The sequence below is a fragment of the Prionailurus bengalensis genome, chromosome D1 (genome assembly GCF_016509475.1).
Source record: "Prionailurus bengalensis isolate Pbe53 chromosome D1, Fcat_Pben_1.1_paternal_pri, whole genome shotgun sequence".
Lineage (NCBI taxonomy): Eukaryota > Metazoa > Chordata > Mammalia > Carnivora > Felidae > Prionailurus > Prionailurus bengalensis.
In genome coordinates this window covers 72,794,696-72,819,896 of record NC_057346.1, presented here as the reverse complement: position 1 = coordinate 72,819,896, position 25,201 = coordinate 72,794,696, and the positions used below count along the sequence as shown (strand labels likewise).

General features: G+C 37.4%; 1 protein-coding gene across 15 annotated transcripts in view; it reads left to right on the top strand.

Moving 5' to 3' along the window:
• SOX6 (SRY-box transcription factor 6) overlaps positions 1–25,201 on the top strand; it is a 619,212-nt gene that overhangs the window by 497,579 nt on the left and 96,432 nt on the right. For 9 of the 15 annotated variants that reach the window (XM_043580746.1, XM_043580741.1, XM_043580744.1 and 6 more), the window contains 2 exons: positions 1,426–1,505; positions 2,981–3,103. In XM_043580746.1, the coding sequence (XP_043436681.1) occupies positions 1,426–1,505; positions 2,981–3,103 (203 nt within the window). The remainder of the gene's footprint in view (positions 1–1,425; positions 1,506–2,980; positions 3,104–25,201) is intronic. The other 6 variants (XM_043580752.1, XM_043580750.1, XM_043580751.1 and 3 more) reach the window with 1 other exon arrangement.

Genomic DNA, 25,201 nt, shown 5'->3' with positions numbered 1-25,201 from the left:
GCCCTGCAAACCAAAATCAGCCTCATGGAAGGGGAAAAACAAGATCAGATATTTTGAACATTACTCCATAGGAGACCAGCACAATATAGTGTGAGTGAATGCATTGTAGCAGTGCTCCATATGCAATCAGAAGCCAATTGTTACTGGACTGTGTACAAGCACACACTGTGCTCAATGGTCTGATGAGGTATTATGGATATGATGCAAAGAGACTGTGTAGATTAGAAGCTCACAATTTGTTAAAAGTGAAAGCAACTTAACATTTACATTGGGCCAGCTGAGTAGCACTTCATGTGGCAAGCAGGATGAGTTCCAGGGAACCGGGAGCGCCAGGAAGGCTCCAGGTATCAGTGTCCATGCGGAAAAAAGAGATTTTATTGCTTTCCAATTGACTACCTTTATTACTGTGATTCTTTCTACACTCTCTCTTCATTATTACATTCAGCTTTCGGTGTGGAAAAGTTCATGCAAAACAGCATGATTATTACAAATGTCAAAAATGTGTGGAGGAACAGCCTATTAAAATATAGCCTAGAGATAGTACATAACACTGACTTTAAATAAGTAGCTGCAGCCAAAGTGATACTCCATTAAATCACTGATATTGTGTAATTTATCCACAAGTATTAATTTTGACTTCAGTTACCACTATCACAATACATTCTTCATTACTTTCTCTTGGTTCTTCACGTCGCTGCACACAGTCTGTGTTCTCAGGTCACAGAAAGTATTTTATTGCCCTTCTCAGGAGTGGTATGGAGTAAGACATTAAGATGTAGCCTTGATCTCAGCTGGACCGTGTTCAATCTCTACCAGACCTTTAGTACAAATATCCCATGTAGAATATGGTTTCCACTCTCTTTGCGATACCAGGCACTTCATAGAATGTTGGAAGATAAGATTAGCTTCCTACTCACCCCATCAAACGAAAGAAGTTGCATCTTTAAAATTTTTTTTCTTTATTTTTTATAAAATAAAATTTGGGGCTATGGACAGTCAATAGCTCATAATCTTTTTTGGACTCTTAATACTCTGCCTTGCCTACCAAGCCAAAACTTTTTGTTGTTCTAACATAAAAACCTTAATACTTTCTCAGTGAACTGTCAGCCTGGCTTTAAGATATTTTTTTACTCTTAAAAAAATGATGTATTACAAGATTTGTAATGGAGTGAACATGCTTGAATTGCACATTTAATTTTTTTAACATCACATTCATGTTTTGCCAGTTTGCCTACCAGCTATCTGTTAACAAAAAGTTCCAAGGCAGCACTGCAAGTCTATGCCCAACTAAGCCTTTTGTTTCTGCAGATGTTTGGGCTTAGAGCAATGTTGTAAAGCTCAGGCAATCCAAGAACCATGTTTGTACTTGTCTGCTGCTATTCCCTGTGCATTGTCTAAACCTGTATGCATTGTTCTTTCCGACAGGTGATAACTACCCTGTACAGTTCATTTCATCAACAATGGCAGCTGCTGCTACTTCTGGACTCAGCCCTTTACAGCTCCAGGTAAGTGACAGAAGAAAAAACTGTGGGATACAAGCCAGTTCCTTAGTGGAAAACTGCTAACCAGCTGTATGCTAAATAATGGCCTGAGTGTTAAAAAATTTTTAAGCATAGCCTAGAAGGATTAACACCTTGTGTACTTACTGTACTGAAAATAGGAGAGGAAACTGCCAATTTCAGTATTTTTAAAGGAAAAATGATATTATGACTTAGTACTATGTATTTTCTATCAAGTGAGTTAATGGTTTTACAAATTTTTATTGCTGGTTGCTATTGGATATGTCAGCTTTTTCCTTATCAATTTTCCATCCATGTCTCCATTTATGTCCTGACTATCTTTTACACATAAACATCAAAGCAGAAAACAATGTTGGGTATTTTACTTCTTGTAGCTTACAGAATAGGGAGTTATTATCAAATTACCTTAACTATTTGGTAATATGTAAACATACTGCTCTAGAAATGTGTACTCTCATTCTCATTTATATCTTCATGCCAAGTTGAAAGTCTGGGCATGGTATCTGACCAAGTTCTGGATTAGGGTTCTTTACTTATATGCTAAGCTTGTGAAGAAAGTGTTTTGGAAGGTGGATAAAAAAACATTTGTACTTTATCTTCTTCACAGTAAAGTGAGGGGTTTACAACAGGACCAGGTGATCTTTACATCCTTCTAACACTGCCGTTTTAATGGGACGTTGACTTTAAATATGAATACATATTTTAACAAAAACAAACAATGATATCATTGAAATAATGGTTAAACTTTCAGTATTTGAACATTTAGAAAATACATGATAGTGAAGAACTTGAATTTCAGTACAGGGGAAAGTTTAAAGATAGTCTTTTATTCTTTTAATTTACTCTGATTATTTTTGAATTTTCTTACCAGGAATAGCATCTGGCTAGGCATTTTTTTTTCTTCTTTGCTATTCCCTATATGGCTTGAATATAAGAGATGCGCAAATATTTTACTATGAGAAAACATCATTGTGAGCATTTTAAATTAGGTCTGCAAATAAATAATTTTTGCAGTCGTCTGAGTTTTTGTCATAAGCCTCATCCTGTAAGCCTTGCTGATGTTACCTATTATGGACAGCCTACCAGAGCTAGGAATTTTGCCTAACAGTATCAGCAACCCACCTCTCTTCCAAAACTTTACCTTCCCCACTGCTAACACTGGAACTGCAGTTAGAAAAACCTAAACGGAAACCTCACTTGTAATAAACCTAATCTGTTTCTCCTTTTCCCATAGCTATGCTATAGAATGTCTTCTTGAGTCAGAGGCAGAAGTATGAAACCAGTACCATTGCTTGGTCCTCTAACAAAGTTTCTATGAAAGAGAGTGTCTGGGTCCTAAGCCTTCTACTTTCTATTCTTTGGTGTGGTCAGTACCCTGGATTTAGAAATATGTGTTCTGTTTCATGAGTTCTGACAGTATGTTTTGTCTTTTTTTTTTTTCTGAATATGCTACTAAACAGAAGGGTCATGTCTCCCACCCACAAATTAACCCAAGGCTAAAGGGCCTAAGTGACCGTTTTGGCAGGAGTTTGGACACCTTTGAACATGGTGGTGGCCACTCTTACAACCACAAACAGATTGAGGTATGAATGCTTCCATTGGTGCTTCATTGGGTGGGGGACTGGATTGTTCAGTCATATTCTAGGCATTTTTCTTTTTTTAAGTGGCAAACACTCAACCTAAACACTGAAATGTGACCTTTCCCTTTTTCTTATTCCTGAGGAGGCTCATTTTTGCTCCTTTTCTTTCAAAGAAAAAGGCAAGGCCCAGACCAATGCCCCTAATGACCTAGGTTGTTTATTGCTATATATTTAGGCAAATTCTTTACAAGTGCCTTCAAAACCACTGCCCTTTCCCTTACTTTTTTGTTCCTTTTAAGTATAGTGTAGTATAGAGTTTAAAAATACTTAAACATTTAAAAAATCTCATCTGACCATATAACATGCTGCAAAGTTGATAAAATATAATTCTGCTTGTATAGAAAAAACAACGGAGGCTCAGAGAGACCAAGGCTGCACAATATTCCTGGAGTTAGAGTTAGTACCTAGGATTTCTGACTCTAATTCAAGTTTCCAAATTTTGTTTTCTCTGGCTGAGGTAGGGCTGGGTGTCTGGGCCTGACTGGTTGCTTTTTGCCCCATTGACTTCTGTTGTGTCCCTTTCATATTTAACTTCCAATAAAGCTCTTGGTTGTTTTTGTGGGATATTCTTACCACCTGGAGAAGATGGTTTTTATGGCTATTTTGAAAACCAAACCCTTTTCTGCCATAGGTGTCTAGTCCTTCTTTATAATTTCATGCTTGATTTCTCTCTTATATCACTGGAGTTCCTCTCCAGGATTATCAGCTACTGAAGGGTTGCCAGTTATCTGTTTGAATCACACACACACACATACATACATGCAAACGCATACACACGCGCACATACACACATGCATACACACACACATACACACACACGCAAATTGAGACAGGCTACTCAGGCTGAAACACACTATAACTTACTAGGTTAGATCTAATACTAAATTTTATATTCTAACCTAGGATGGGAAACTCAACTCAAAAAAAAGAAAAGAAAAGAAAAAAATTACATCTAGCAAAGTGACGTATAAATGCAAGTCCTATTGGCTCTGGCAGTCTATATGTATCAAATACTATATAATAAATAGAGTATCCCTTTGGCATTATCTTCTCTGCTGCTTACGAATCTGTATTTTTGAAAAATAATAGAGAAGGCTCACTCCTAAGAAGAAAAAAGAGGACAAGATCAAAAGCCACCTTGGAAGTAGCCTGAGGAAGAGTTCCCAAGTTTGTGGCCTGCCTTCCTCTTTCCCTTTCACTTTGATATAAGAAGTATATGGGGGGGTTCCCACCCAGACATGACCAGGCATATACTGTCAAAGTATCTGCTATCTTCTATAGAGTAAGAAGGGATTTCTTCTGTAAGGCTTTCTTTTGGCTATAGAGAAGGGGCTGTATTTCTGGACATTCTGAAGATCTACCAGGAGTGGGATTGCTAAAATGGAGAGATAACTGCATATTAGGGACAAGACTTTCTGTGTGATGACAGTTAACAAGCTTACCCACTCAGGACAGATAGTTTGTTAAATGTTTAAGTGCTTGGATGAATGTGAAAGCAGGTGGTCCTGGCTCAAATTCAAGACTTCCTCCCTTTGACTTTTATTTTCGCTTGAGGTGTTGAGATCTAGCCCAGCAGCCTTTTTCTGGTAGCAGTTTGCTACCCAATCACTTCTTTTGCTAATTTTTCACTTAGATTGACTTCTCTCCCTGACACCATCACCGACCCCTGGTGCTGTCAAATCTGGCTTCTGTTGGGTTTCTGGAAATTATGATGTCATGTATATGAGTGCCAGATCTATGTAGTTCTGTAGCAACGCTGATCTAGAAGCACAACCTCTGCCATATGCCTGTCACTTTCATTAGGATAAATAGAGCCCCTTCGTGCAGGACCTCCTCAGACTTTGCCAACTTTGCCCATTTGAAAGTTTTCTGGATTTTTTTTATTATTCTCACTCTGTTTCTTTGCTTTCATTTTTTGCACCTTCCCCCCTGCCCCCCTGCATGTCAGGAAACTCTTGCTCTGTTTGCTTATATGGTACACTATTGAGAAAAGGCTGACCTTGTTTAAAAGGCAAGTTTCCCAAATTTGTCTGGTATGAGTATCACATGTTTATTGGGACACCCACAAAAAGCACAGTAGACACACATATCTAAGCTACTCCAGACATTTAACATTTTAAATATTAAGCAAAAGTAGAGAGAATATTTAACAGTATCTGCTTTATTGATTTTGAAGTCTGCTTTCTTTTCTAATTCTCCCTTCCTTTGACAAGCAAAAATGTTACAACCCTGTTACCAATCACGGTTATGATAGACTGTTGATACTAAGGAAACATTACAATTATGTTAACTGGTTTTATTTCTAAACAGAGATTCTTAGGAAGAAAAGCCCATAACATATCCATGCCACCATCACCCTACCTCACCACTTTCGTATACATCTGGCTGCATTACTCAGAACTGGTCCTCTCTACCTGATGTCACAGCTAATGTGTTCTTCGAAGGTTGTCACTTTTAACATTAATGAGCCTGGATAAACTTTAACAGCATTTATAGTTCTAGACGGAAAGCCTGAAATTTTCTTATCAAGTATAAAAAAGGCATTTAAAGTGGAAAGACCCTCCTTACATTAGCATATTACAGTTTTCTTTCTTTCTTTAAAATAATGGGGCGCCTGGGTGGCGCAGTCGGTTGGGCGTCCGACTTCAGCCAGGTCACGATCTCGCGGTCCGTGAGTTCGAGCCCCGCGTCGGGCTCTGGGCTGATGGCTCAGAGCCTGGAGCTTGTTTCCGATTCTGTGTCTCCCTCTCTCTCTGCCCCTCCCCTGTTCATGCTCTGTCTCTCTCTGTCCCAAAAATAAATAAACGTTGAAAAAAAAATATTAAAATAAGGAAGATACAGGAAAGACTTTTCTTTTTTTTCCCTTTCTTTTCTTTTTTCTTTTCTTTTTCTTTTTCTTTTTCTTTCTTTCTTTCTTTTTTTCTTCTTTTTTTTTTTTTTTTTTTGGTCCTCTGTGCTGATCTAAGGCATGGTTTTCTCTGCCTCAGGGGCACAATATTAGGAGAGAGAAGGCCGAAGAATGCTATTTTTAGTTGAACAGTTCAGCAGATGGAGGCTTGAATACTCATATATCTGAAGGTTGAGGGGCTTGAACCATTAATTTTGATAATGTATTTAACCCTGGGAACAATCAGAAACTGTAACTCTAAGGTTACAGTGCTTTTGACCTTTAGAGAACAGAGGGCACTTGCTACAGTAAACAATATATTATATTGCTACTTATTCCAATTCTCTACCCGTATAAATTTCAGGACCAGTTGCCATTTGCTTTCCTCAGCTATGTCAGCATTGGTCCTTCAAGTACATCAAAAAGAATGTTAAGGGAGGGGGACCAGTATAATGAGGCAGTCATGTAAATATGGCCTTTAAATAGCTAAGATGTTAAATTGTTTTTGAAGAAATATTATCTCAGAATCTAAGCTCTGAGTTACTTCTTTTTTTTCCTTAATGAAAAAGTGGTTTTAATGTATCAATTAATTATATGTGGTTACTTTCAATATGATAGATCCTTAAAAGTAATTTTATTTTGTTTTGTTTTTAATTGGGAGTAATGTTGCTTCATAGATGTAGCTTATGTTAAATACAATCCCTACCATATCGTGCAAAGTGATACACCTGTCTCATGCCTTCTTATTAAATGATGCATGCTTCTCTTTAGCAAATACAGCAGTTAAATATCACACAGCTTAAGAATTTCTAATTAAAATATCTCCACATGTCAGCATATTGGTAATGTATTATTTTAATCCATTTATTTTGTTTATGAAACAGTGACATATGTTTAGATTGTGAAATATATGAGCCTTAAAAATCACTTTATTGAAGAAAATTAATTCCTACAATACTGTCTCAGTAATGTGTTCACTCACCCAGTCAGTCACTGGCGGCCCTGCCAGTCTTAATGTTGGGTAGACGCACTTCCCAGTTTTATCTGCATAATGGTCTTGGAAAGAAGCAATCACAGTTCTTTTTCTTAGTCCCAAATGATGGAGTTTTTCTTTCCTTCCTTTTTTTTTTCTTTCTCATTAATTCACACCTGTCCCCCCAAAACACTTTTTGTGGATTTTTTTTAATACAATGAAGGATGGGACTGAGTATATGTATAGGGTATTCTGAAAGACCAATCAAAATTAAAAACAAGCTAGTTACCTTTTCAAAGTTAGACATAGTAATTTGTTTGTCAGCAGGGATATGTTTGGGTCAGCCCTGAGATAAAGTGACTGTCAGCAGTTATTCCTACAAGACAAGTAATTTCACTCAATGTATTACTGACAGATTGCTCACTTCTGTGAATCACCAGTGAAAACAAACTTAATATTGTTACAGGCAGAGTTTCTGTCTTCATTAGCCTAAGAGAATGATTTTTATCGAGCATTCAAAGCCTACCAAGCTCTAGTTGGAACATATTTTAACAGACAAATTCTTATAATGATAGTATGGGTAGTAGCCTAAAATGAAAGGAATTAAATATGAAAATTTGAAAAATATCAATGTAAGTACATCTTCACTTTTATTTGATGAGCATTATGTATACTTTAGGGGAGATTTGAGGAAAGGAGTATAATTAGAGCCTTAAGACACTAGGAAAACCTATAAATCGTAAGTTACTCTTAAATGAAACTATTAAAGTCTTGCCAAGTTTGCAAAGATGGAGGAGAACAATTGAAGTTTTTGCAGAAGTAAATGCAAACACATATTTTATTTAAATGACATTGTCAATTTTCATGCTACAAATGGAACGTGAAGAAGTACCCATCAACCTCGAGAATGCTCTAATTCTATTTCAGTTCCAGCCTGAATCTTTATGATATTGTATTCAGATGCTCTTCTCTGGCTCATACCCTATTTTCTTGTTTGCAGTTGTAAACATGCCTCAGTGCTTTAGAGAAACAAGAGGGTGAGTTAGTTTTTCTGGGTAAGCTTGGGAGGTTGTGACTTCTAATAGAGAGTTGAATAAAGAGTTGATTAGAGTGACCTATTACTAGCTACCCAGTGGAGAAAAAGGAATGCACTGATTCAAAGCTTGTTTTGAGGATGCCAACCATGGAGTTGTGCTTTGAGGGGAAATGCTTGCTTTTCCCTTAATCAGCCTGCCCTCACCCCCTTTGACTTAAGAGTGTGATGGAACTCGGGAATACCATTACAACTGGGAGTAGATGAGCTGTGGACTAATGGAATGAACTCCGCTTTGGAATCAGAATCTTGAAAGAGTTTCCACTGTTACTTGCTATGTTGTCCTATACTGTTCTCTAATTGCTTTTTTTTTTTTTTTGTAAAAGGGGGATAATAATCATTTTTCAGGTTTGTTGTGAATAGTAAGTGGGATAAGGAGTCATGTATTAGATTTCCAAAAAAAAAAAAAAAATCAGCAAAATAGGAAAACACTTTCCAACATTCCAATAAGCAGTTTTATTCCACTTTTGCTGCTTGAAGTACTTCTGAGGGGCATCTCCAATCTACTAGAATGTAAGTCACTGCATTCAGGGATTTGGTCTCTTTTGTTTACTGTTGAATCCCCAATATTGCCTGGCATAGCATTTGGTGAAATGAATGAATTAATGAATATCATCTTTGGTTGCTATCTGGGACCCAAGTTGCTCTGAAAACATTTTTGTTGGATATGTTCAGTCAGGTGCCCTGTTTTTAGTAAGGCCCTATTTCATATAAACAGATTTTTATTTTTAGGTATGCTCTTAAAAAACACCAGGTATCAAGTGAATCTTGATGGAGGTTAAAGAAATATAGGCAGGTCAAAGAAGGGTGCAGGGTGCCTGGGTGGCTCAGTTGGTTAAGCGTCTGACTCTTGATTTTGCTCAGGTCATGATCTCATGGTTCCTGAGATCCAGCCCCACGTTGGGCTCTGTGCTGACAGCATGGAGCCTGCTTGGGATTCTCTCTATCCTTCTCTCTCTGCTCCTCCTCCCTCTTTCTCAAAAATAAATAAATAAGCTTTAAAAAAAAGAAGGGTGCCAAATATGAAGACATTTCCTAGTGTTTTGAAGTTGAACTTATATTCAGTGAAACAGAGTAAGTTTATACCTACCCACACATTGAAACATTGGGCAAACTGGATTTTCTTTTAGAAATGTGATTTTCAGTAGGTTTTAAGGTAATGCCTAAAAGTTGAGAAAGTATGGCTCTTCTCACATCCAAGCCCTGTTAATCACTGTGTTTAAGTTATGTGATTCATGGGATGCTCAGGTGTGCTCACAGAGATGGTTTACCAGGAGCCCAGAACCTTGGAATTAGAAAATTAGTGCAGTTCTCTATCTCTCTTAATGTAAGATTTCTACCAACATGCATTTAGCTCCAGCCTCACTAATTAATCTACTCAACAGGGAGCTCCCAGTGTGTGAATACTTGTATTTAAATAGACGGCTTGTAAGATGTAATGGTTTCTAAAATAGTGACAGGTATTTTTATTCCTCTTTTTACTTTTTACCAAACTGGAGTTTCAAAGTATTGTTTGGTTGGTATCATGTATTATGTATCTGTATGTGTGTATGTTATAAGGGGCTACCTGGGAAATCAGAAAGATGGTGTGATTCAGGATACATTGGAAGGTTTGAAAGCAAAACATTCTAGTGTTTTCAGAAATGCTTCACTCCAGTTTCTAATCATAGAATAAGTCAGGATATGCAACATTTAGGAAATTTAAATCAGAAAAAGATATGGTGAAATATTTTGACATGTCAGGTAACGGAACAGACTGAGCAGGACAAAGTTGTTTTTAAAAATCACCTTACTGAGGTATGATTGGCATACAAAAAGCTGCACATATTTATTACATACAATTGGATGAGTTTGGAGATAAGTACACATCCATGAAACCATATCACAAACTATGCCATAAACATATTCATCACCCACTATTATTATTATTATTATTATTATTATTATTGTTATTATTATTATTACCTCGTGTGATAGGAATATATGACATAAGATCTACCATCATAGTAAGTTTTTAAGTATACAGTACAGAATTCTGAACCATATACTCTATGCTATATAGTAGATCTCTAACTGACACTTTGTGCTCTTTGACTAATACCTCCCATTCCCTCTCCCCCCACTCCTTTCAACCCCATTCTATTCCCTACCTCTATGAGTCAGACTATTTTAGATTCCTCATGTAAGTCATATTACACAGTATTTGTCATTCTGTGTCTGGTGTATTTAATTTAGCATAATGTCCTACAAGTTCATCCACACCATCACAAATGGCAGGATTTCCTCCTTTCTTAAGGCTAAATAATATTCCATTTTATGTATATACCACATTTTCTTTATCTAGTCATCCACCAATGGGCGTTTAGGTTGCTTCCATACCTTGGCTATTGTGAATAATGCTTCAGTGAACATGGGAATGAAGATACCTCTTCGAGATCTTGATTTCAAGTCTTACATTTCAGTCTTTAATCCATTTCAAGTTAATTCTTATGTATAGTTTAAGATAGAGGTCCAATTTAATTATTTTGCATGTGGATATTCAGTTTTCCCAATACCATTTATTGAAAAACTATATGTTTTGAAATTAGGAAGCATGATAGTTCCAACTTCATTCTTGTTGGAGATTGCTGTGGCTATTCAGGGTCTTTTGTGGTTACATATGAATTTTAGGTTTTTTTTTTTCTGTTTTTGTAAAAAATGCCATTAGGATTTTGATAGGGATTGCATTGAATCTGTAGGTTGCTTTGGGTAGTGTGGGCATTTTAACAATATTAATTCTTCCAATCCAAAAATATTTTAATGATATTTTAATTAAAAGAGATTGAGAAGCTACAGTTGGATGGATTCCCCTAACAGACATGCCCCAGTGGATGGACAAAACTGACCACTAGAGCTGGCACATAGTTAATACTACTCTGCCAATTTTCCTTTATCTTTTATTTGTAGAAAAGTTCATATGCTACAGATATGTATATTTGTGCAAATCCATCTAAACTGTAAATTCACAGAAATTTATAACAATTTAAGCTCTCTACACTGACTTGAAACAATCATGCTTTATTTTGACTGTTCTAGATTATTAGGATTAGGATATTAACTGGATTCTCTTACCTACCTACACACAAACTTCCAAGCCTAAATGGCACTAATAGTGGATTCTTTCCTAAATATAAATAAACCCAAAAATCTACTGTTACTCTACTGGTTGCTGTGTAGATTAAAAAAATCATTGTATATTCAATTTTTCATTGCTCCCTTATAATTGATGACATCAGTAGGGTCATCAGTAGGTTAGCTTTTTTTTTTTTTTAGTTTTATAAATACCGATATCTTTATATTTATAATTATTAAATGTGGGGTTGGCCAAATATTTGCATTTCCTTTTTATACACTAAAAAATGGAGGCAAAATAGAGCCAAATAAATTTCCCAAGACCTCCTTCCTTTTGGTCATTTGGTAAATTTAGGACTTAAATCAAAATTCTTTAATTCCAGGAAACTGCACTGAGTTCATTCCTCATTGTATATTTCTCTTATAGCACCAGCTATGATACATGTAACCAAACTTTGATGTCGTAATATATAAATTAATCTAGACTATGATCCTTGGGTACCTTATCAGTAATGTCCCTAATGCTATTGACCTTGAGCAGTATGAACTAAAACAAAAATAAATAAATGATTGATATACATAAAAATGTTATTGCTTAAAATGTATACATGTGTTGACTATCTCAAATTCTACAAAATGCAAACATACAGTATTCATTCAAAGCCCGTTTGAAATAGAGTTGTTTTTAATCTAGAATATCCGTTTTGGGGATATTTATCAAATTCTCACTCTAATTCATTTACTCATTTAAATTAGAGTAAGAATGAAGTATTACAGCTTTTCTCTTTTAATTCTTACTACTCAAAATTACACTATTGATTTGATTATGACTGTTTCAACGTGTTATTGTATCAAAATCTAAGGGGAGCTTATAAATGATCATGCTCAGGAAATTTGGAAAAGTTTGTATGAAAATTCAAACAGAACAAATTTAATCATTCAACTATTCAACAAATAATTACTCAGTGCCTATTACATGCCAAGTATTATTCTAGACCAGTGACCCTCAGTGGGAGGCAATGTTGCCCCCTAGGGTTCAGTTGACAATGTCTGGAGACAATATTATTTGTTATGACTTGGGGATGAGGGTGGAGATACTACTGGCATCTAGTGGGTAAAGCCTTTAGGGATGCTGCCGAATATCCTACAATGGAGGGGAAAGCCCCCCACCCCAACCAACAAAAATTATCTGGTCTAAAATATCACTAGTGCTGAGTTTGAGAAAACCTGTTTTAGATATTGAGGAAATAGCAGTGAATAAAACAAAGTCCTTGCTCTCATGGAGTTTACATTCTAGTGGGGAAAGAGAAAATGCAGAAAGAAATGTATGATAAAGAGTTAGGATTGCAAATCTTACTTGTCTTAATGGAAATACCCTTCTTATCTATCTACCTATACATCTGAACCTGGATGGGCAGATTTTTAAAAACAGACTTACTCGATTGTTTATCCTCAGCTTCGCTTTGGTCTTCAAGACTAAGAATTTTATTCCAGCAGTCACTTCTGGCTAGAACACTCACAATTCTCCTCAAGCTCATCTTTTCAATTGTATTAAGCACACCATATACTCTGACTTTCAGTAAAAGAATATTATTTCTGATTATAATAGTATATAAGTAAGTCTGTCTTTCAGAGTGAAGTAAGTATGAAATTTGGTGAGGACCTGGGAATGTTCGTTAGTTTTTATGGATGCTATTTATGGAGATCCCATAGGATGAGTGGAATCATTCTTGGCAGGAAACCTGTATTTGATGTGTGAATTGGATGTTAACAAAGGAAACCTGAATTTCTTTCTAAAAACAAAACAAAACAGATATAAGAATAGTATGGATATTATTTATATGTATACAGATACACACATACAAACACACATATAATACATATTGTATTTTTATAGTTTAATTGTATGTTAATACTATATTATTATATATTATATAATTATTAATTATATATTTAGGTTTTATAATAAGTGTGCTTTAATATTATCCCCATAGTTTAGAAGAAGAAAGTGAAGTTTAGATGGATCAAGTAACTTGAACCAGATTACTCATCTATTAAACAAAATAGGACCATAATAGATGGTTTAAGTGTGTTTTGACCGGGATTCTTTGCTTTAAACTCTGCTGACCGATATGTAGGAAGCACAGTCATTTAGATGCTTTCTTGCATAACTTATTCCCCTCTTACAATATTCAAGTGAATTAAATGTAATTTAATTAAATTACAAAAGGGGAAAATTTCAAAGTCAACATGACATTCTCAGAATCCCAGAGAGTTCATGTAGTTTCCAAATTTCCAGTTAGGTGGCCAGAAGAAACTTCAAGCCTAACAGAATTTAACAAGGATAAGAAGACCGATCATGAAATCTGAGTTATCTTATTTTGTAGTTTTCTTTTGAGGAAAATGCTTAGAATGTTTTTCCTGAATGCCATAGCTCTATTCTTCTGAGAGTTTCTGGGGCTGTCTTATAATTTCAAAGTTTTGATGAGTCTCCAGGAGTAGCTGGGGAGTGTGTCCTTGCCCATCCCTAGCCTGTGCTGCCCTCTGAGCATGTTCAGCAGGTTGCATGCCAGCAGAGGAAGCAGATGTTTGACCATACTGGAATGGAGCGCCTGCTGCATCAGGAGCTGGGGATTCCTCTTGACATCTGGCCATGGCTGGGTCGGGATGCCTGCCTCAGGCCAGGAGGCTGCTGGGGCTGTGGGGCAGAGAGCACAGAGTCTTTGCTGCTCTTTAAGCGATTAGTGCACTGAAGCAGCAATAATGTTGAATTATCGCTTGGCTGCTTTCTTCTCAGCAATCTTGGGACAATAGGAGAGTCAGGAAGGAGCCTTTACAGTAAAGTCATGTTCAGAGAGACAAGACTAATTACAGAGTATTAAAGAGCTTTATTTTAAGTGATTTAGTTTACAAATAGCTCTGGACAGTGTATGGAACTGTAAACCCAATAGCTTAAAAAGACTTCTAATTGAAAATAGCTGGTATAGAACCATTATTTCAGCAATTTTCCAGTTTTAGAGTCTGGTCAAGTTGTGCTACAGAAGATACAGCATCTGCTAAAAAGAGAAAATACACTAATACTTGCAGCTATTGGGGGAAATTTTTCTAACTTGAGGGGAAGGAAGACTTTTAGGTACTGAAATATGTGCTGGCTTTTACAGTTTTACTTTATCACATTGAAAACTGATCTCCATTTGCTACCCAGAGCCGAAACCATCTGTTACACCAATTTCCTTTATGATATGTGTTATTTAAACACAATGGGTATAGAAACAGGTAGTTTAAAATATACTTTGTGATGAACAGTTGACATATTATGTAGCTTTTCCTCTTATAGTTTTTCATTAGTGAGACCTCTGTGCTCAAGGAAGCCTTCTTATAAACAGATTATGGCCATTTGTGTTCACGGTAGTATATTGGAGAAGAACACAGCATTGCTCTCACTTAACCTCTCGTATTCTAAGGGGGTTATATTTAATTAACACTGGTGAGAGGCTGACCTGAGAGGCTGTGGAAAGTGATTGAGCTGCATTTTCCAAGCTCTGCTCTCATCAGCTGGGAGAGAAATTAAAAAAAAAATTAGAAGGTACTATTTTCTGAAATTCCCTCTAACTAAGCTGTATTTCAACGGGCCATTTAATGCTCAAATGGACAAAGGTATTACTTCAGTCATTGAATTGTATCGAACTCCTTCTCAGAGGCCCAGTTTAAAAACTCTGAAGGAAAAGTGGTTTAGCATTGCATTCTCAGTGGAGTATCACTTGGTCTGCTTAAAAAGAAAAAAAGCAAATAAATTAAAAAAAAAAAAGGCAGGAGAAATACTCACTGTCAGTAAATGGATTGAAGCATGTGCTCCAAGTAGTCCTCACTATACTGGGATTGCCGTCCAAAGTTTAGGAGTTCCTTAGCCCCCTTACAAAAAAACACCCCTCTCTGTAGTGTGGCTGTTTACCTGCTCAGAACATTTTATTCGCCTCCAAGCAAGTGTTTGCTCCAGGGCCCAAGGGGCAGTCTCTGAATAATGCACAGTTAAATCATTGGCTTAGATGTAACACAACCAAGAGAGAGCGAGAAGCTTTGTTGAGATAGTGGAGGCCTGGATATGACTAATTTGGGTGGAAGACCTTCTCTTCCCTGTCCATTTATCAGTCATGTTGGTAAAGATGCATTTCTTAATCATTTTAATAAAGAGACATTTCTTAGTCGCAGAGCAAAATAGTCATACATAATTAATCTATATCCAGCCATACCATTCCTGACTTTAGATCTACCTCTGCCACATCTCCTGATTATAAAACACTATTACCAAACACAGATATACTTTACTATGAAACAGGAAGATGACTGTATCATTAGGTGATGATTTGCCACCATGTATTGGAACAACCTTTCAGCAGCTGGATGCTCTTTGACATGTTTTCTGTCAGAAAGCAGTGCTTCTTGGTTCCTCAAGACCCCTTCAGTTAACAGAGCTCTGTGACCAGAAAAAAAAAAAAGAGCTATGAGACCTTGAGATAACTTCCCCTGCACCTCAGTCTCCTCATCAGTGAAATGGAGATAATGATGCCTCCCATATTATAAGGATTAAATGAAGTAACATAATCCAGCCACCTAGCACAATATCTACTAGACAGTAAGTACTCAATAAACATCATTTCTCTCCATACCCTTATACTTGTATCTCTCATCCATTCATTCATTCATAAAAAAAAATATTTTAAAAAGCATATCCTACATGCTTTAGGTACTCTCTTAGGCAAGCAAGCTAAGCAAGTTATTGACCTCTTATGGTAATAGCCTAGAGAGGAAATCAGCTAAATGAGCAACACTTGAAAGTGATAAAGAAAAGATAACATGTGGCTAATCATGTGGTATATATGTATAGAAATATATTCACTTATTGGTTGACCAAGCTGGTTGTGTACAGGCTTTTTGAAATCTTTCTGTCCTAATACCTATGCTTAATGACTGCTCCTGAGTTCAAAAAGCATAAGGCCCCATGCAGTGCTCTTTAGAAAGAAGTGGTGGCCAGGCAGCAAAAAAGATACTTTAGACTGGACTTGCCACTAACCAAGAAAAAATGGCACCATATTGAAAGAAAAGCCTTCACACATAGACAATGAGACTGTAAGATTGCATAGATTTCCAGAGCCAGAAAGACCCCCAGAGGCCTTGAGGGTCAAATCCTTACTCTACCACCAGTTCCATGAGCATGGCCAAATTAATCTTTCTATGCCCAGATTCCATTAGATGGGATTAGGAGTCATACATACCCCAAAGGGCAGTTGTAAAGAATAAAAAAGAAAATCCGTATCCAAAGTTCTTTATACACTGTCAAGTATTATGTGAATCTTTTGGTTTTATATTTGAAGAGACTCAGGTCCAGAAAGATGGATTAACTTGACCAAAGCCACATACTTTGGTAGTGGCCTGGGTTAGGATATGCGGAATTGTGAAGCGACAGTGTGAAGAACTAAATTTGATTGCTTCTTTTAAATAAATTCATAAGAAACGAATTGATCAAAATTGAAGCGTGGCCAAAAGGACAATATAGCCCAATATAACTTCCACCTATTCTAGGTGCAAGTGGGTGGGGTGAGTTTTTGTAGAGATATATTTTTTGCAATTGAATGTACCAACCTAATGAAGATTATCCTTTAAAAAATATTAAGGTATATTAAAGTATAAGACCCTGTAATAGTGATGGTAGCAGTGACAAGGCCAGAATATAAACTTGTATTAACATGAAAAAATTAAATAATTAATCTGCTCCTACATTAATTCCCCATATGTTGATGAAGTGCCTATTTGTGTAGTAAGCATGATTTGCTACTTGCAAGATACTAAGATCAAGCCTTGATCCATGCCGTCAGAAGGCCCACAATCTAGTAGACAATGTGATAATTGTTAACATAGATGTATATCCAGAATGAAAACACTATGGGAGGAAGAAGTGTTAAGCTCTGCCTGGGGAAATATTGGCAATCTTCATGGATGGGATGGTGTTAAAATTGAATCTTGAAAAGGGAGTGGAAGTTCACTAGGTTTATGGGGCAAGGATACAGAGCAGCAGAGATAACAGAGGAGAGAAAGAGCACCCCAGACAAAGAGCAAGGATGCCTGTAGGTGTAGAAGCGATAGACAGCGTGGCACCTTCAGGAAATGACAGCCTGGCACAGGCCAGGTGTACAAGAGCAATAGTTGGTAAGATTGGAAAGGTAAGCAAGGGGTCAGATCACAAAGTGCCTTTTACGCCACACTTGGGAATTTGCAATGCATGTGGCAGACATGATTTTATTCACACCGTAAATGGTAAAGTGGTATAAGGTATAGCATACAACTTTATGATGTGATATTCCTCTATTAATTTGATCTCTAGTTTACATTTCCCATTACACTAGATTTAATAGTTAGGGAACTATATTTGCTAAGATTCATAGTCCCTTTAGTACAATGGTACCCTGTGGCATGTGAAACTGTGCAAATAGTGTAATGATACATGCAGAATAAACAAAACTGTTTAAGATTGAAGCAAAGCCAAGGTCCAACCATTTCCTGGGGATTTGGGGAAATCTTGTAATCTGAAGTTTGTACTAAACCCAATCATATTTATCACATTGCTTCTCAGTGAATGGACCTTGATACTGTATTTCAACCAAATGATGAAGCAAGGAGCAAAAATCTATAAAGAAAAGCTATGGTTCTTCTAATTGTGCAATTATGCCCCTTTCTGGAATAATAAAATGTTCCTTGGCGGAGGTCAGGATCTCTGCCACTGACTTATTTAACAGATCCTCTTAACATCTGTCCTGCAGACTGTGCACTTTATTAGCAGACAAGAGACCCAACAGACTTTGCCTGCTGTGTCCCTTTTTCACATTCACACAGCTGTGGATTAACTCAGACTTTCCAGAAGAGGACCAACCAGAAGGGATAGTAACGTTATTGGCTGATTCTAAAAAGATGGGAAAAAAAGAGCAGAAACAAATGTTGCCCTAGTACAATTCAGTGTTTTTTAGGGTGACAATTACCAGTCTGTTTTAAAAAGGAATAAAAGCTATTTCACTAAAAAAGGAAAGTCTATTCATATCTGTGTGGGAACCTAATCAGGCTCTTGTTTCCAATGACGATGCCTCCACAGTCGCACCAGGTCTGCGACAAGAATGCTCCTTTTGTATGCCGATAATGTGGAAACGATAAAATTTCCTTTAAGAGACATATGTGTTTACATCATGAGATGTGTTATTTGACAAAATGCTTTGTTCTCCTCATATTTTCCATGCAGAGTTTCATGCTGGGTTGTTTGGCTGGAAATCTTTGATTAACTAGAATTAGTTGCTGAAATAAAATAGACACTTTTGTTTTATGAGTCCTCTTGCTGAGCTGTAAATTACAGTAAAATATATAAGGAGTGACAGAAAGAAGTGCTGATCTGAACCTCTGACCCACAACAGGCACAAAAACATAAGATTATTCCTTCAAAGAGCTGCATAGAGACATAAATATTTCACGGTCCACTCGGAATCCTGCCCTCTTAACAAACTAAAGCTGCGATTTTACATCATGTAATGAGAGTTTTCCAGAGGTGTCATGGTAGGCTTACGCAGAGTATTGAGATTCTAAAAAATCCTCCTATGTTAGGACCCTTAATGCTTAAAATTTTTCTCTGGCCAGCAACAGACCATAAAAAAAGAACAAAACAAAGTTCCTGTTCCCTCAACAAATAGCCAAGGGTGGTTTTCCTTTTACTAGAAGAGCGGCGTAGTTTATAACTCTTAAGGCTTCTCAGAGCCAGGTTGGCCTTTTATTTTTTAATTTTTTAACGTTTATTTATTTTTGAGACAGAGAGAGACAGCGCATGAACGGGGGCGGGTCAGAGAGAGAGGGAGACACAGAATCTGAAACAGGCTCCAGGCTCTGAGCAGTCAGCACAGAGCCTGACGCGGGGCTCGAATTCACGGGCCGCGAGATCGTGACCTGAGCTGAAGTCAGACGCTTAACCGACTGAGCCACCCAGGCGCCCCCAGGTTGGCCTTTTAGTGTGAACATCACAGTTCTATGAAGCAGTCTTGGGGTACCAGCCTGAAGGAATGGGCTGTGAAGGGGGACCATTAATAAAAGCAGAACAGAAACTGTTAGCCTAAACACTGTGTGTGTTCTAGAGCTTGGCTTAGGATTATTGTTATTTATTTATTTATTTATTTTTGGTTAAATAACTTTATAGAATCACTTATAAGTTTTAGTTAACATAGGATCTCTTGCCAGAGCTTTGATGTAAGCAAAGCCTGCCTCACTGTTCTCAGTCAAAACTAACTGTGATGGGTGTGTTAACTCACCTTACCGTGGTTATCATTTCATAATATATGCATAGGTCATATTGTCGCGTTGTTCACCTAAACCTTACAGAATCTGGGGGCACCTGGGTGGCTCAGTTGGTCAATACTCTGTCTTCGGCTCAGTTCATGATCTCACGGCTCATGGGTTTGAGCCCCGTGTCGGCCTCTGTGCTGACAGCTCAGAGCCTGGAGCCCGCTTCTGATTCTGTGTCTCTGTCTCTCTCTGCCCCTCTCCCACTCATGCTCTGTCTGTCTGTCTGTCTGTCTCTCTCTTAAACAAAATAAACATTAAAATAAACCTTATGAAATATTATTTGCCAATATCTCAATGAAACTGGGGGGAAAAACCCTAATTGTTCCCAGTGATGGTGTTTCAGTGGTAGTTTGTAAATGCTTCCATGTTGCCTTTTATCATATTGTGTCTCTCTCTCTTTCTCCTTTCTGTCCTTGCTGTGAGCTCCTGAGAGGCTGCATATCTTCTTCATCTTTGTATCCCTAATATTTTTTGCTAAATTGAATAAAAATGCCAGATGTTTTTTTTTTCAGAGTAAGATGTTTAGAGTGACATCTCTTAAAGAGAATATACCGATAAGAATAAGAACCTACAAGTATCAAGTCTTTATAGTGTGCCCTTCTTATGAGTATGTTACGTGCATTAACTCATTTACTCCATACAACAGTCTTTTGGAGTAAGTACTATTATTTTTCCCATTTTAAAGATGTGGAAATTTAAGATCCAGAGAGATTAAATAACTCTCCTTAGATTAGTTCTGACAAAAGAGTGTGCACTCTTAATCACTATGCTGTCCTGCTTCTCACAGCAACATATAAACCTTATTTTTCTAAGTGTCTTCTTTAGTCCTTTATATTAACCATTCCTTGCTTTATCTGCTATAAGGAATTTTAAAGGTGGATTATTGATATATGTATCAGTATCGTATCTAGTGACAATAAAGTGTGTTATGTAGTTATTACACAGTCTTTGAATGATTTTTACGATGGCTGCTATGGATAAGGTATCATTCCTTTCTGCTAATTAGGGAGTAAGCCATGGGTATTACTGTAGGATACAGATGGCATATTTACATACTGCAAAATATGCTGAAGTTCTCCAATTGGCAATATTAATAATTCGCAGTTCAAAAAATGACAGTTAGTGGAGGTGGCTCGGAAACAGGGTAAAACATTTATTTGAATTTAAAAAATATAGAAGAAAATAAAAAGGGAAAATAAGAAGAGGATGTTTTGTATTATTTCTTGTCGAGTTTACTTGATCACTTCAAAGTGAATTCAAAATGCATCCTTATCTCCCTCAACATTTATTACAAATGTTCATTTTAGGTTAATATTATTAATGAATATTATGTTATTAATATGAAATTTCTGTGTAATAAATCTGTGCATTTCATCATAGGTATGAATTTTGTTCACTCGCATGATTCTTATGCTCAGTCTTCCATAGTCTCCTGAGAAATTAAAAACCAAGTTCAGTTTATAAAAACACTAAAAACATTTTCATATAACAGACATGTTTATTTCCAACCAGCCACATTTGTTCTGTCCATCAATTAAAGTGAAGAAAAATGACATTTAGAAAATACTATACTTTTCTTTCATGCAATTTTATTTTCCCAAATATATATTTTTAACAATTTGAACAAAAACTTATTTTTTTCATTGCATACTTACTCATATTTATCTTCATTCTGTTGTTTTGGGGGCCTCATTACGGGTGGAAATCGAAGGGTGTAAAAGCTGAGCAGTTGTAGAATATTTTTCAAGCAACAGCATCTGGTTTCTTGGCAGTCATCATGGGCCAAGGCAAGGCAGTCCTGGCATATCTCCAGATTTTTCTGTGGGTGTTGCTGAGGGATTTCCAGGTCTGCCATGTTGTTGTGATGTTGTTTCCTAGAAACCCGGAAACTCAGAATGGAGTCCGGAGTCAGTCTGGTAGTATTTAAGGTCTACATGATCTGGCCTCCTTGATACCTTTTTGACATCTGACCCATCACCCTTTTCCAAGCTCACTTTGCTCCAGCCACACTGGCATCCTTGCTGTTCTTCACACATGCCAAACACGAGCATCTCTGTGCCTCAGGACATTCACCTCTCCTTTGCCTCTGCCCTGGATGCTTTCCCTGGGTTATCACACGCCTTACTCCCTCACTTCTTTCAGGTCTCTACTCAAATGACCCTTCTTTTAGTTTTCCTGACCTACTCTATATTAAACTCCCCCTCCCTTACATTCATATACCTGGTCACTTTATATCCCATGGCACATATTAGCATCAAAGTTACACATCTGCGTGCTGATTCATCATCTTCCCCCCGCCCCCCTTACCCGAAGTCACTGCTCACTCCTGTTTTCCCAAATAGTACCTGGCCATTAGTAGCCAGCCAATAAATACTTTTTGCATGAATCCAAACCAAAATTTGCCTTTTGGTTACAAAGAAACAATGCTTTTAAATATTAGGGACCTAGCATCTACTCATTTACTGAAAGTACTTTATTCAATTCAGCTTGTACTCAAATATATACACCCCCTGAAACTTTCCTGTGACTTTCAGGCTATGGGAAATAACACTTCGGTTTCAAATCCAATTTCTGGACTCCTCGATGAGTTTTTATTTCCTATTGGTAGAGTCAAGATGCACTTGTTTAAGGTTTCCGTGATGAGCCACGGTTTTGTGACTAGAGAGTTAAAGGAGCGTTACGAATGCAAGCTGTACCACTTGGAGCACATTCAGAGAACTGGGTCTCTTCAGCATTGCCTGCCCAGCTCTTGGAAACAGAAGGAAAACAGTCAGGTTCGTTCCCATAATGTCGATTTACAACTGCCCTCATTATCAGCTCTTCGAATATCTTGCTTCAAAAACCAAAGTACTAATTGTTTCAATGACCGAACTTTATTTCTGTAAATAAAACATTATGTATTTACATATTTTATTTGGCACCCTGAAAGATACTTGGAAAGGCAAGGAGAGATTGAATTTTCTTCTTTTTTTTTTTTTTTTTAATTTTTTTTTTCCAACGTTTTTATTTATTTTTGGGACAGAGAGAGACAGAGCATGAACGGGGGAGGGTCAGAGAGAGAGGGAGACACAGAATCGGAAACAGGCTCCAGGCTCTGAGCCATCAGCCCAGAGCCCGACGCGGGGCTCGAACTCACGGACCGCGAGATCGTGACCTGGCTGAAGTCGGACGCCTAACCGACTGCGCCACCCAGGCGCCCCTGAATTTTCTTCTTAAAATTATTGGGGGTTGCTTTGTTTATGCTTAGTTATTTCCACTATGCAACTGTGTTCTATAAAGAAAAGCTCTTCTGAATGCATTCCAATATAATTGGTGTCATCCAAGAATGAATTCTGTTTTTTTGTGTTTTTCTGGTCTTGTTTTGTTTTGTTGTGTTTTGTTTTTGTAGCAGATGACTGACTGGGTGCTCAACCTGATGGATTCAGAATTTTTTTAAAAAAATGTCTCCTCATGTAAGGCTAGGACCATTGACCTGAGCCTCTCCCCTTTTCTTTTTTCTTTTCTTTTACAGCTTCTCGTCTCTTCCACTTCCAGCATATTCTTCCCATTCCTCCCACCCCAGTAGCACAATGAGTTATGTCAGAGGAGCTACTCAGTGCTTGGGAAAATAGGCAAGAGGATCTTCAGCCAGGAAAACTCTTTTTTCAATTCATTTTTCTTTACTTGACATTCTTGTGCCGGCTGCAGGGGATAATGAAATGAATTAAACAGGTCCTGGCTTTCCAATGCCTTACAGTCAATGCTTGTTCTATTTTTTCTTTGGTTGTTGTGGAAAGGCAAATAGCTGAAGTCTCAAAGGGGATGAAATAGGTCCACTCTCACCTGAGACAGCTTTTTGGCTCTTTATGTATATTTGCATAAACTTTACTTTAAAAAAATCTGAAAACACCTTAACATGATGATAATTACCTAAGCTAATTACTGTCGTTGCATTTTAAAATCTGCACATTTAAAAACAAATATTAAAATAAAATTCTACCACATAAATTATTTTTTGGGTGCCCAATGATTATTTTTCAAATATATATAGAATACATTTCTCTTTCAATTCTGGGGGAAAGGTGGGAAAACAACCCTTTTATGAAGTCCAGATCAGAAGCTCTGACAAAATGTACATATTCTATTTGCACTCAGTTCCCTAAGAGAACAGAAACAAGAAGAAAAGAGTCTGTGTGAACACTGGATGGGAGAAATAGTAAATTTGGGTTCTAGATTTCCTTCTATCTATTGCTTGTCAGTTGGTATTCTTATGCAATCACCTTCCTTCTCTAGGCTTGAGTTTTCCTCATCTGTAAAGCAAAGGGATTGGATTAAATGATGTTTACAATTCTTCCTTCTGCTAACATTGTGTTATCTGGTGTTTCTTTATAAGAAAATCAATGCATGACTTGATGAACCCACATGTTATAAGTTCAAGAAGATGGAAACAAAGAAAGAGACTTCCATCTCTGGGGATCCTTTTGGAGAGACTGTGAGCAAAGGTATAATAAGAAAAAGGTGTGGGCAGAAATGATAACAATTCCAAAAAGATAGAGCCAAGAAGAGAAATAAAGGAGTTTTAGTGATCATTGTTAACACAGCATAGATTAAATATCAGGCATGATGTTAGGTGCTGAGGACACGTTAAAGAAGACTCAGTCCTTTCCTTAAGGAGCTTGGAATCTGCTGGGAGATAGAGACATTAAAAAAAAAAAACATTTCCATAAAGTACACAGGAATAGATGATGAGATATGGGGGGAGCACAAGGGAGACAGGGTTCAGATAAGGCCTTAAGGAGAAAGTGACTTTTAACCAAGACTCAAAACATGAGTAGAAGTATGACAAACAAGAGGGGTTAACAGAAAAGGAAAGAATATGGCAGGAGAAGTGAGAAGGTTGAGTTGGAAATTAACCCAATACGTGAGGAGTGGGTGTGGTAGCTCTTCCCTTATTCCTTCTCATCTCCTATCCCTACAGCCAATTTTCTTTGGTGTCAAGTATTAGGGGTATAGCTAAACAAGTGCCTTCTATGCTGAAAAACAAGGACTTCAGTTCTTTGCTTCCATAAAACCACAGCTATATTTCCTGGATCGTTTTGTTGACATTGGAGGTTTATGAGAAGTAAAAGTATTTGTGATCTCTTTCAAATTATTTTTAAGCTTTCTCCGTTCCCCCCGCCCTCAGTCTGTAATGACTTGTTACTGACATATTTTCTTCCCTGTGCTGAACAAGCACTAAATCATGCTGCTTAATTACCCCTGTCTCCGTTCTACCTTCTCACAGCCTCACAGCTGAACTTGTCCAGCTTTATAGCATGCCTTGCTCAGTAGGCGGGGGAATGGTCATCAGCATTGTTTTGAGAAGGTAACAAAACCCAGGATGTCCCTGGAGAACTGAGCCAGGCTGGGGGCCTAGTGTTAGGCAGCATCATTCAAGTAAATGACATTTCCTTAAAGATGCTCCCCTACCAACCCTGCTTGTCTCACGACTCCATCATCTTCTACTGCCCTCTCCAACCCCCGAGTAGTGTGTTGTATACAAGAACAGAATCTGAGTTATCCAGGGCCAGGGATCTGGGGTTCCCAGATATTATGTGGAACCACAGCAGGTGGGGTAAATATAAGGGT